Source organism: Mytilus galloprovincialis, chromosome 5, assembly GCF_965363235.1.
Source record: "Mytilus galloprovincialis chromosome 5, xbMytGall1.hap1.1, whole genome shotgun sequence".
Lineage (NCBI taxonomy): Eukaryota > Metazoa > Mollusca > Bivalvia > Mytilida > Mytilidae > Mytilus > Mytilus galloprovincialis.
Genome location: NC_134842.1, coordinates 27,848,706 through 27,862,481, shown reverse-complemented (window position 1 = coordinate 27,862,481; position 13,776 = coordinate 27,848,706). Strand labels below are relative to the sequence as shown.

The following is a 13,776-nucleotide window of genomic DNA, read 5'->3' as shown; positions in this document are numbered from 1 at the left end:
CATTTGATAAACTCTGAACAGAATTACAATACACTTTATTCGTACTATTTGTTTGTTCAAAGTATACAGAAAAACGCAAACTGGAAGTATAATCTGACTTAAAATTTCGTCCAATGACGGGACAATATCCAGATGCCTTTTTTCTCGTTTTTCTCCCAAAATAACTCAATCTGAATAATCATATGAATGGATGACAGATGCACTGTACATATAGGACACGGAGTCGTGTTGATTAATTTATTGTGGAAAGAAGAGAAGCGACACCAAAAATGAGGTCTTCTCGTTTAATAGTATAGATATTGCACAATGAATGGATGACAGATGCACTGTACATATAGGACACAGAGTCATGTTGATTAATTTATTGTGGAAAGAAGAGAAGCGACACCAAAAATGAGGTCTTCTCGTTTAATAGTATAGATATTGCACAATCATGTTTGAGAAGCAGTAAAAGACAGTAAATATTTAGGCGTAACTATAAGCCATGATCTTGATTGGGGAACACATATAAACAATATTACTTGTAAGGCAAATAAAACCTTAGGTTTTCTTCGTAGAAACCTGAAAAACTGCACACGTAAGGTTAAAAACCTCATCACTTGTCCGTCCAGTCGTCGAATACTCTTCCCCTGTCTGGGATCCGTACAAAAAACAACACATCACTCAGGTTGAGCAGGTACAGCGTAAGGCAGCCAGGTTTGTCTTCAATGATTATAAAGACAGATCACCTGGTGCAGTTTCAAATTTAATTAAATCTTTGGAATGGGAAAATTTAGAAATAAGAAGGAAAAAAGCTAGATTAACTTTGCTGTATAAAATAAATTGGGACCAGAGGCTCCTGACTTGGGACAGGTGCAAAAATGCGGCGGGGTTAAACATGTTTGTGAGATCTCAACCCTCCCCCTATACCTCTAGCCAATGTAAAAAAGTAAACGCATAACAATACGCACATTAGAATTCAGTTCAAGAGAAGTCTGAGTCTGATGTCAGAAGATGTACATGTAACCAAAGAAAATAAACAAAATGACAATAATACATAAATAACAACAGACTACTAGCAGTTAACTGACATGCCAGCTCCAGACTTCAATTAAACTGACTGAAAGATTATGATTTCATCATATGAACATCAGGCACAATCCTTCCCGTTAGGGGTTTAGTATCATACCATATGAGAAGATCATAACCCGTGTCATGCCAACAACTGGTTTTTAAATAAATGTGTTTAGTTCCGATGCAAAGACCCTATAAGTGAATCAATATTAACGCCAAAATATGCAATCTTTAATGACCTGACAACAGTATCGTAACTATATATATCCCTTCTTAATAAGTCTATTCAAAGGTTTTGTTAGTTTTTGAGGTGAATACTGACACCTTTGTGCTTTATAAAAAATATTTCCATAAAAAATTGGATGTGAAATACCTGAACGTACATGTATAAGAAGTCTGCATGTTGAGCTATATTTACGAATGATGTCCTTATACCGATGATAAAATTTAGTAAATGTTTTGACTAGTTTGTGATATCGAAAACCCTGGTGTAATAATTTTTCAGTACTACATAAATTTCTCTCGTTAAAATCTAAAATGTATATATGTTAATGTTAACGATTTTTCTTTGTCATATTATTTTTAAATTAAGTCCATATGTACATAGCACACAAGTTCCGGGAAGTTTTACACTCCTACCTAGCCTAGGAGTCTACTCCCGTATTCGGAAGAAGAAGAAGAATTTCAACACCCCCGAACAGTGAAATTTTTATCGCGAACAGTAGAATTTTATTACATTCAATGTAATCAGAAAGATGAAACCTTGAACTTCACAGGAAAAATACTCCAACTGCTGGGAAAAATCTTTTAAGAAAGTATCAGTTCATTATGTAAAGCCATTATTATAGCATTTTTTCAACTAAAATAGAATTTGCAGCTAAATGATAGCATTAAAGGCACAAACCTTGCTACTTAAAATGTTAAAAGAAGCAAAAAGGTCATTTTTTCAATTTTACTAATGAAAAGATATTATTTAAACCGATGTGTTTAAAATTTTGGTAAAACTACAACATTGAACAAAATCACAATTTGTGACAAAACCATGAATTTGCTACTTAAATAAGTGATTAAAAAATCACTTATTTAAGTAAGTCCCCTGGCCCTGACTGAAATAGTTACTGCTGGTTTTGATAATTGAGAAGGGAAGGCCTCATGATTTTATGTTAAAGAGTCATTTTACACTTAAGAAGAGTCCGACTCTGTATTGAAAGAAGAAGAAAAATACAATTTCATAATAAGAACCTTTGATATCGCCTTCAGATATTGCATTTACTGTCGAGTGTGATCTCTTCGAATCAGGTTTGCACTTGATCGATCTAACAAAGAAAGAGGTAGACCTGTATCTAAATTGTTTCTTCGGGTTGATAAATTTCCTCTGAATGTTTTTTCGGATTCCACTAAGTCCTGATGATGAAACTGCCAAAAACGTTCTTTGAAACATTCTGCCCACGGTCACGGGGATTTAAATGTTAGGGGACAGGAATGAACAGAACAATCGACTTTTGTTCATCTGTTAAATTCCTCTACAAACGGAGCACCATTAACAAGATAAACCAGTACCTTCTTGCAGGGGTATAATACTATAGATACATAGATAATTATACTCACGTTACTTCTATGTAACATAAACTACACAAAGAACAGCAAAATATTGTTTTTATCTCGGCCTCTAGTACTTATATATATTATGTATACACAAATACAAGAAGATCTTAAAGTCATATGAAACCTAAAAAAATGATGCATATGTTTTTTTTTATAACAAAATGGATAGTTTTCATTATCAAACTTATGTACATATACTTTTTTCTGAAGAAAATTCTTTCTTTGTCCACATTTAGAATAAGTTTACTTTTTTTTAATTGCCTGCTTCCGAAATATTTTCCGTATTTAAGTGACCTTAGTGTGAACCCTCTCATAAAAATCCAGTGATCGCAATACGAACGGGTCTGCAAGGAAGAATTAACAAACACATGCAACAAAGCTAGTTCCACGCTAGGTTTCATTATGAAAACCCTACAACATTGCCCTATGGAATGCGGACGGAAAACAACATAATATAGCTCTCGTATGATATATTATGGAGTACGGGTCAATTATTTGGGACCCATATATACCCCAAAAGACATCGACAAATTGGAATCTATACAAAAAAGTGGAGCGAGATTTACCACCAAAGACTACAAATCAAGGAATGAAGGATTCATGACTAAAATGCTGTCAGAACTTCAGCTTCCGTCACTTCAATCAAGACGACAACAACAACGACTGATTTTATTTTTTTCAAGTGGTTGAGGGGAAGATACCAGCGCTTCCACCAGACGATTTAATAAAATTCAATAGACCCAAACGACAAATAAAAGCAACAACATTTGATAACTTTGTAACCAAGAACATTATAGACCAACAAGTCCGTAACAACAGACGGGCGGTCATAGTTCCCAACAGTAAGACTGGCCAGTACAAAAAGTCTATCTTTGTGCGCACTGCCGTAGATTGGAACCATCTAGATGATTCTGTAGTGTGCGTCATTTTAAATCAGCACTCCTCAGCAAGCGCGACTATTTTATGCGCAGACCAACCCGTCACACAATAGCCGAAAGGAATCAGTGACTTACCCATCCATATACAGAAGTGGGAAAATACAGATACAGATATGAGTGTGTTCAGTACAACTTATCTTTCACGGCAGTGTTTTACGTAGTTCCTTAACTATTATCAAAGAACTTATCATAAAGTTATGTAAGTAATAAAATATAGTGAAAATAGTGGAATTAGTTTTTTTTGTGTGTAATAAATTTTTTGGATGTTTTAGCCTAAATTACGTGCTTTTGATGATATGGTCCGTTTGATTTTATTGACACTGGGAACAGTATATTAAATATCTATATGTTCCTGATCAGTGACAGATTTTGCCTTTTCAAGTCTTTACACTACATTTCCGAACAATCTTATAATAAACAAGTTGCTCGTGAGAACCTGTCATTTCAGTTTTAGGAATTTGACTTATTTGTAGATCTTACTTTGCTGAACATTTATTTTTTTTGTTAGTCACTTTTCCTCTAGTTATTATGATATTAAAGATAATAACCAAAAATACTAAAACTTCACTAAAATAAATTATTTCGGACAGTTGGTCTGAAAATTTCACAGAAGATAGATTTTGACTAATTCTTCACTTTACTTTATCTCAAATCACTTTTGATCTAACTGCTTTAGATTTTTTTGTGATACAAGTCAAACACTGCATTTAAAAGGTGTTTTCCAAATTATTTTCTTTATCTTCTTCTTCAAAGAGTATATTTCCATTTGAATCTAAAAAAGGTAGAACGAAATTATTTTCATTCTTTTTAGTTAATTTTTTTAAATTTGACCATTTTTCCTTGAGGTTTTTACTTCCATTTAATTGAGTACACAGTAATGCTGACCATTCATCCACTGCCTCATCTTTTGCATCTGTAAACGAAGATTCTGCTTCCATTAATTTGGTTAAATTTGTTGGTGTGTCTTCTTCTTCCAGTAAGCGGCCACCGTCAACTGGTTGACTATTCTGCCACATTTATGGAGTGCGCGCATGTATAAAAAAAAAAAATTTAATTTAACAAAAACAAAAACTAGGTGAATTTTATATACAAGTGCAAATAAAAACCTGTCAATTTAATTACTGACGGAGCTGAGCCTTGAAAGATTCAGGACTCGGGGCAGAGACCTTACAGTTGGGCAAGGTGTTCCACTCTCTTATTGTTCTAGGATAGAATGACTCCTTCCGAACTGTAGTTTTGCATGATGGAATTCTGAATGCTTTTTCGTTGTTATTCCTGGAAGGACGTTCGTTTGGTATCAGTTTATTTGATGTATCAATCTTTACATAGTTGTTATTAAGCTTATACATCATTATCAGTCTGCTCTGTTTTCTTCGTTCTTGTAGTGTAGTCCATTCTAGTTGTTCAAGCATGTCACTAACAGATGAAGTGTTGTGGTATCTGTTAGTAACATACCTTGCTGCCCTCCTTTGGACCATTTCCAATCTATAAATATCATTTTGTTGGTACGGGTCCCATACTGAACTAGCATATTCCAATGTTGGTCTGACGAGGGACACATATGCTTTTTCTTTTATAGACTTGTTGGAGATGTTTAAGTTCCTTTTAAGAAAACTGATGGTATTGTTTGCTTTGGAGCAGATGTTGCTAATGTGTTTACCCCATTTGAGATCTGATGCAATGGTACATCCCAGGTATTTTGCTGCTGTGACATGTTCAAGGTTATGGCCATGTAGTGTGTAACTGTATTTAGCTGTTTTTTAATTTAAATTCTCTCTGGCATTTGTTGAGCAGGTGTTTCTTTTTCTCTACTGTTTTATTCCACCAACATGGTTTATGATGTTTTCTAATATTTCTTGTTGTTTTAGGGATTATGTTTTCCATGCACAGCATCATTTTGCCTTCAAAAATTTGGTAAATTTCTTCCATTGATTGATTGTTAAAAAATTCTAAATTCTGAAATGATTCTTCAGTGGCAGTTTTCCATGCATCTAGTCAGGAACATATATACTGTTCCCAGATCTAGGTCTGCTTTATTGATATTAAATTTTGGGGTTTCATTTTCTAAAGGAACTTGAGTATTTGTACAAGAATTTAATTTAGTAAAGATTGCAATATGATCCGACTGAATATTTTCATGACTGAGTGTTGTACATTCAATAACTTCATTATACAAGTTTTGCGTAATAAGGGACAAATCAATGATACTGTCACTGTTTCTTCTCGTTTGTTTACGCTGTTGTTATGGATCCACCCAGAGCCCGTTAAGCGCATGCGTGAGATTCAGGACGGCAGTTACAGTGAATACGGTTATAGGAAGACAGCGTATACACATTTAAAAGGTAAGTTATCAGATGATATTTCTTTTCTATTTTTTTCCTTGCAATCATTCTTAACTTTTGAAAAGAACCAACTACGATATATACATATTGTTTCTGTAGATCTAACAGTTATTATCGCTATTATCTGTATTTTTCCTTTGATGTTTTTTTGTGATAATTTTCATATCACTCGTGTAGAGTGAGAATGAAAATTATCGCTAGTTTCTAAGGTCCTTAGCAACAGCGTATTAATCTAATTCATGCACTAGAGTGTCGGCCAATCAGAAAAGATTAGGCGGAACTATAAAAAAAATATGTTATCGGATGACTGCGCTGAAATGTCAACAATAAAAGATGATTTCTCGTTTTAATATTTTACCGTGAATGACGCCGTTAAATGATTTATTGGAAGTTAATATGAGGCAGGCATTTACCTGTGAATGGGGGCGAAGTTTGTTTAGTTTGTTTAAATCATTTTTTTTTTTGTAACTTTTAAAATATCTGTTAAAAAAAGAAACGGAAATACCGTAACGTTTCCGATTTTGGTTCTGTTGTTAGGGATTTTACTTGTGACGTTATTTAAGTTATGACGTCATGTTCAATGTAAACAAAGAAACGCAAAGGTAACGTTTATTCATACCAAAGACAAACAATGATTAAAAATGAAATATTGGTATTGTGTTCCTTGAGTTCCTATACTTTACTAGACTAATCAAAGTCTCACGACAACAAAACCGGAAGAAGGCAGTAGAGTTATGTGTTCTGAGCTGATCCGGAAATTAAAAAACGCGACAAAAAAAATTGAACGATTTTGAGTTCATTTATAGTACAGTGAAAAATTCGGGAAATTTTTCTATTTTTTTTTTTTTTTTTATTGAATTTTCTACTGTAATAGGGGACTTCGTCCCCATAATAAAAGTAATCAAATCATGTTTTAAAGGTGGTACCTAACACTACAGGGAGATAACTCTGTAAAATCAGCTAAACGTTTTGATTACGTTGTGTTGTTAAGGGAATATCAAGCTTCTCAATGATCAAAATAAGAGTCCATCAAACTGCTATATAACCAGTATAATTTTTCTGATAAAACGGTTGGTTCAAATTTTTTGAAACTTTTATATCTTTGTCAAAGGGTCAAAGTAAATACTTTGTCAAAATTTTAAGAAAATTAAACAAGCCAAATTAATTTTAGTCAAAGTGTTGGGTACCACCTTAACAAATAAAAACTGTCCTTTTATACATAAGTCTACTTCAAATCATCGTAGGTCTGTCTGCGTGTTCATTTCTTCATACATGTATATTTCTTCATCTGCTTTAAAAATACATCCCAAAAGCTCAGCCATGGACACATCGGAATTGTGGGATTCAGATTTCGACCTAGAGACAGCGTTCCAAAATATAGAAAACTTTGAATACCAGGAAAATTTAAGTACACAACCATTTGGAACATTTTCACTTGACGTTCCCAATATCAATCACTGTACATTTAAGATAAATCAAACTACTGTCACTGAAAAAAAAGAAGATACAACACAAAATATCAATCACACATCAAATTTACCACCTAACCGACTTTCTGTAAGACAGCAATGATTTTCATGATATAATTCTAGAGACAATATCTGAAATAAATACTGGTACTGATATAAATGTAGCTACATGTACTTCAAATGTCAACAACACAGCTACATGTATTGCCCCTCCAAGTTGCTCAAAGTCTGATAAATTCAATAAGAGATTTGAACAGATAAATGAAAATGAAAGAGAGCAATTTATGCTTGACAGAGAGAATGACAATACTAAAAGAAAAATGAAAAGTTGTGTAAAGATTTTTACTGATTACATTTTAAGTACTATCAGAAATGTCGAGGAAGAGATCTTTAATATTGATCCGAAACAATTAGATGAGTATCTGCAAGAATTTTATGTTGGTCTCAGAAAAGAAAATGCCAAAGAAGGAAAATCAAATGAATATCAACCAAGCACACTTGATGGGTACATGTCCATGATTTGCCGATATCTGAAACAAAATGGATATAAATATGACATAAAAACAGATGACGAGTTCAAGAAATCCCGAGATTGCCTCAAAGCAAAAAAAACAACAACTGAAAGAGATGGGAATGGGCAACCAACCATATGTCTCCGATGCAGTGGAATTATCTGATGAGGAGACCATGATAAAGGCAGGGGCATTGGGTATGGACAACCCTGAAGGTCTGGTCACTATTCTGTGGTACTTGAATACAAGAAATTTTGGACTACGAGGATGCCATGAGCATAGGCAGTTGAAGTGGGGGATGTTAAATTGATTACTACCCAGAAAAACACCTAGTTTATAATGAGAGACTGACAAAAACAAGGTATGGAACCAACTGTAAAAACACCAGAGCATATGCCCCAAAAGCATGGTTAAACCATGACAATTCAGAAAAATATCATGTATCTGCATACGAGAAGGTATGAAATTGTAAATATTAAGTACGAATAATTAAAACAAGAGAATACAAACATTGTACACATACATATGCATGATGAGTTGAAAAATAACATCCTATCCAACAACTATCAGGTGTTAAGATAGAAAAATAACTCAACACACTGGCAGTTCCTAGTAAGGACATTTAATCTGTACGTATTCAATGTTGTATGAAATTTATACAATTGTGTACTCGTGTATCTTGTAAAAAGTCTCGAAAATAAATTATATCAGCTTGAATTGATCATATCAAAACAAATGTTGAAAATAGGGTACAAGTAACTTTAAAACTAAGAAAATGTATCCATATGGTGCATGATAGTTCACAGACTAGCACTAACAATTTCCATGTTCGGTGAACCATGAATTTGAGGTTAAACACTAAAATTAAATTGTGTACATACAATTAAGAAATATCATTCCAAAATGAACACATTTTGCTTCATTATACTCATAAAATTACTGTAACCTTGCCAAAAGCTTTATAAACCTGATATTAAATGGACCATTTGTATTACATGATCACATTACTAAGTTCAGTGAACCATACAATGGAGACCAAAACCATAACTTACCATACAATTTAGAAATATACATTATATTCATTTGCTTAATAAGGATGTCCGCTTTAATTTTTTTAATTTATGTCAGATATACCGTATTTAAGGTCATTCATTGTCTTTTGAAAGGAAAAAGGTGCCAATGTATAATTATTCTTGAGATTTATTCCCCCCGCCCCAAAAAATGGTTTACATCTCAAAAACAAGCAAAAGGACCCTAAATTTGCTTACCTGTAATTGAATATTGTTAATTTATACAAGTCTTTTAAAAAAAAAGAATTTTATAAAAAAAAAAAAAAAAAAAAGTAGCGAGCATCCTGAAACGAATAGTTTGTCTAAATTTTCTAGCAATGTATATCTTTTGTAATATGTCACTGATAATTTTGCAGTATAAAAATCACAAACCACAATTAAGAAATGCAGAATGACACCAGTCCATTCTATCTTGGAATAAACCATTCTAAAAAAGGCAAAGCCGTCACTTGGTACAAAAACATGCCTATTGGTGAAGGAAAGCATCGCACACTGATGAAAAAAACTCACAAATCATTTTTGTCGTAGGACAGCTGTAACACGTCTTATAGAAGAGGGCCTTCCATTAACTGTTGTTCAACAGCATACAGGCCATAAAAACATTCAATCCCTCTTATCATATCAGAAAAACAGTCTAAAGAAACAAAAAGAAATAGCACACGTGTTAGATGGTGGTTCTTGTGAGTCAGTATCAAACAGTAAAGGTCAACCAGAACAAAGATCTGAAAGTCCAGGTGTACCATCTACATCAAATCAAAACAATGCAGAAATTTCTCAACTTAAAAATTCAGCAATGCTATTTCCACAGGGAACTGTAATAAATGGAGGAAATTTCAATTTCAATTTTGGAAATTCAACTTCTTCAAGTACTTGCCAAGATGACAATGATGGGCCAAAACCTAAGCGCAGACGTGTACAGGTTATTGAATCGGACAGTGACTGACCTTCTGATATATACATATCTATACATTTGTTTTCATACATGAAATAATCAAAATTCATATGTTAAATGTTTCCTAAAGGAACTATTTTGTTACAATTCAATTATTGTTATAGTTAATTAAACAGTTTACATATATGACAATGTGTGATATAAGTTATTGGATTAGTTAAAAAAATTATTTCTATTACAGACTGTAAGGTTTGGGGTTAATCAGATAAAAGTGATATGATTGCCAATGAGGCAATTGAAGTGTCCAAATACAAATGAAATAGATACATGTCAACACTATGTTTTGGTGTAGTATATATATCTTTAATTTTGCTACTGAACTGGTTGTTTCATACTTGAAAGTAGCTGTTGATGGAAACGGTAACTCTTAATGGTCTTCATAATTAATTTTGTCTGCAAATTGTCAATAAATATCAAAAGGATCTAAGAGATATGGTTCTCCAGCTTGAAAAGGGGGGGGGGGGGTCTTGGGGCGATCGGGGCGAGGCCTTGATCAAGGACATTTTCTCATCTTCTTCCATACATGTATTGTAGAATAACCCTCGTACTGACAACAGGGCAGTGTTTGTCACATTTATCTGTTAAATGTGTGGGATATTAACTTATTGCCTGACCATGCAGTCTTCTTCTTCCGTTAAGCAGGTTGGGAACAAACCCCCTGGATGGTGATTATCCCTCTATAGAGGGATAATCCTTCTTTAGAGGGATAAAATTATCCCTCTATAGAAGGGTATTTTTGTTTGCACTGGATTTAAAGCAAATTAGGGCAGAATGGCATTTTCTAGTTATATTGGCTATAATCTCTAGCATTATATGCATCAACATATGCACTTTACTAAAAATTGGGATAACCAGTTTTCTGCTAAAGTGACAAAACTTGCAATCTATTGTAAACCTATCTGAACACCTGATCAACAACAAAAGGAATAGTTGACCTTTAAATTTCACGTTAAATCTAACAATAGAAATTCTGTTCAGTGAGGCATAAGTGAGTAGAATTTACCTGATCATCACAGCTTTCAATCATGGTGAACAATAGATTTTATATTTAGTCAGATAAGCATCAAACTGGGCATTTGCATATTAAATTAAGTACATCAATTGGTGCATCAACTGTTCCAGGTTACTGCCTTAATAAGTAGAGAATGCCATTCTGCCCTATATCGATTTAAATCCAGTCTAAACAAAAATATCCCTCTATAGAGGGATAATTTTACCCCTCTATAGAAGGATTATCCCTCTATACAGGTATAATTACCATATAGAGGGTTTGTTCCCAACCTGTTAAGGAGTTGACCTCATATTTGAGTGATTTACTAAGTCTACATGTACATCGCCTGGTACACAATTACTTCACTTTTAAAAAGCAGTCTACCAGTCATTATAAAAATCACCATAAAGTATATTAATGATTGTCTTTTATTAAGAACATCTGTATAACATTTTTTAATATGCAACCTAATTTTTGTTAGTGTTCTTTTTTTAATTGTTCATGAACATTAACAATGTGTTAACTGTTGATATTTATAGCCCTTTTCTCCTTGCTGTGAATACCACTGTCACTCTAATATAATTATAATCAATTTAACTATTGTTAGTTTATTGTCTCAATTTTGTATGCCATAACCATTTAATGTACAAATGTCTTTGTGCGAATAAAATATTGTCTAATGTCTATCATTGTCTATTGTCTATTTCATTTTACAGATAATATAAAAAGGGTTGACACTTAATAAAAATACACTTACATTATATATTCAACCGTTCACTTCATTTTGATACGCAGAAACACCAAATTACAGCTTATAAACAGTGAAAATGGTCTTCGCCATATTTGAACACGCCAAATGAGACATCTTTTTTTCAAATGAATGAACTACCTGAGCGACTACATATTTATACAAATAAGCCTACGTAAAAAAAAATAGTACCACAAAAGAAAATGCATTATCATCGTATAAGATACTTTTTTTTACTGAAATTAAAATTAAATGATATTCGAAAATACAAATAATAGCGATAAATAGATTATTTATGTTTTGTTTAAACTCAATGCATCTCGTTTAAAAAAACATAAATAATCTATAATGACAAATAGAATAATAAATTTCCGGAAATAGGTCGGGTATTTTTTAAACCTGTTTTCTAGTCTATAAATAGCATACAATGATTCACCACTTATTGTACCTTTTTTTCGTATAAAAATTTGAGCTTTTTTTGGATAATTGGGAAAAACAAAAAAAATGTCTATGAAACATGTATTTTAAAATCACAAATAAAGAATAACGAACATCAAGGATTCAGGGACAGTGGTCTGTTAACAAAAATTCAAAAAAGGGGAAAATTCGGCAATGTAAATCAAAGTACTGAAGTACTGAACATCGGATGACCGCAAGATCTTGTAGATATCAAAGATGACATTATTCCGCAAAATCCTACTGACACAACCTTCATATATACAGAATATATGAACTTGTTGAATTTATAGACATTAAAAGACCAGAGGGGTCTCACCCTCATTTAAGCGGTCTCAGGTAGGTTTTCGCTATGTATTTTGAATATCCAATTGACACTTATGGCCCTCCTGAAACATAGAAGACAGGAAGTGTACCCAAATTCCTTTAAGTCACATTTTTATTTACCTATTACCTAACTGTCTGCCTAAAATTAGGGAGATTGAGAGAGCAGGGCGCTCTCATCATTGCCATATGCCCTTTGTTCTGACAATTTGACAATTTTTGAGCTGAAAAGTGACAATCTAAGCCCTCCTTAGATATCGAAGATGACATTATTTTCAGAAATCTTTTTGATACAACCTTTATATATACAGAGTCTAAGAATTTGTCGAATTAAAATTAAAAGAGCAGGGAGGTGTCATCGTCATTTAAGCGGTCTTTCACAATTTTTTTTTTTTTTGGCCTTTCCCTATTTATTTCTGTTGGTATTTCTAAATGTAAATGATCGATTTTTGTTTTTGTTTTAAGAAATATAAGATAAAAAAATTACATTTTGAAGTAATTTCATTGATAAAAAAAAACTATATTACATAAAGACATGTATGCAACTTACATAATCAATGATTTGATAATGGTTTATATCCGAGCACAACGAGAGTTTAAGACAACTTGAAGGGGTCATAAAACGATTTCCTACGTATCTTTTCGCACGTCTGGCGTAAATATAAAATTTTAATCCAGGTTATTTATTCATTCCTTTCAACTATGCAAATCATGATTTTAATGTAATCAAATATTATATTTTTCATGATTTTCAAATAAGTTTTAATATCGAACAGACTGCTAGCAACCGGTTGGATATTGAATATCGAATAACTTCGCATCCATACTTTTTAATAACATTTTTTTTATTGATATCCATTGTTCTTTCATAACCTCTGATTGATTTTGGGTATATTCTTCATATCTCATATAAATACTTATTATAATTGGAAATCTGATATTTATGTGATCTTATTTGGTATCTGTATCATCAAGGGTTTTGATATATTTACATGAATATAAAGTCCGTGAATCTTTACATTTTCAAGTCAAAGTATTGCATATAAGTAAAAATCACACTTTGTATATATATTTATATATGAATATAGCTACCAAAAAATAGTGAATGTTATAGAAAAGTTGGTAGATTTTTAAGGTATAAAACCATCATAGCCCGCTTGCTTTCTATGTTAAATTCTGCAATTCATTATGGTTAATTTTTCTTAAGTAAAAAAAGTGGCATTTATTTTTAAGTATAAACTGTACCTTAATGTGTGATTTGTGCTGAGAAAATTAACATACATGTACCTATAATTGCATATTAGAGCGCACTGTTT

The 13,776-nt window shown here is 32.6% G+C and overlaps 1 protein-coding gene across 3 annotated transcripts in view; it reads right to left on the bottom strand.

The window, feature by feature from the left end:
- Positions 1-13,776, bottom strand: part of LOC143075531 (aspartate--tRNA ligase, mitochondrial-like) — a 250,634-nt gene that overhangs the window by 35,367 nt on the left and 201,491 nt on the right. For 2 of the 3 annotated variants that reach the window (XM_076250970.1, XM_076250971.1), the window contains exon 1: positions 2,296-2,520. The exons of the other annotated variant lie outside the window; for it this stretch is intronic. In XM_076250970.1, coding sequence (XP_076107085.1) covers positions 2,296-2,494 — 199 coding nt within the window. In that variant the 5' untranslated portion in view covers positions 2,495-2,520. Of the gene's footprint in view, positions 1-2,295; positions 2,521-13,776 lie in introns of those variants that run through there. 3 annotated transcript variants of the gene reach the window in all.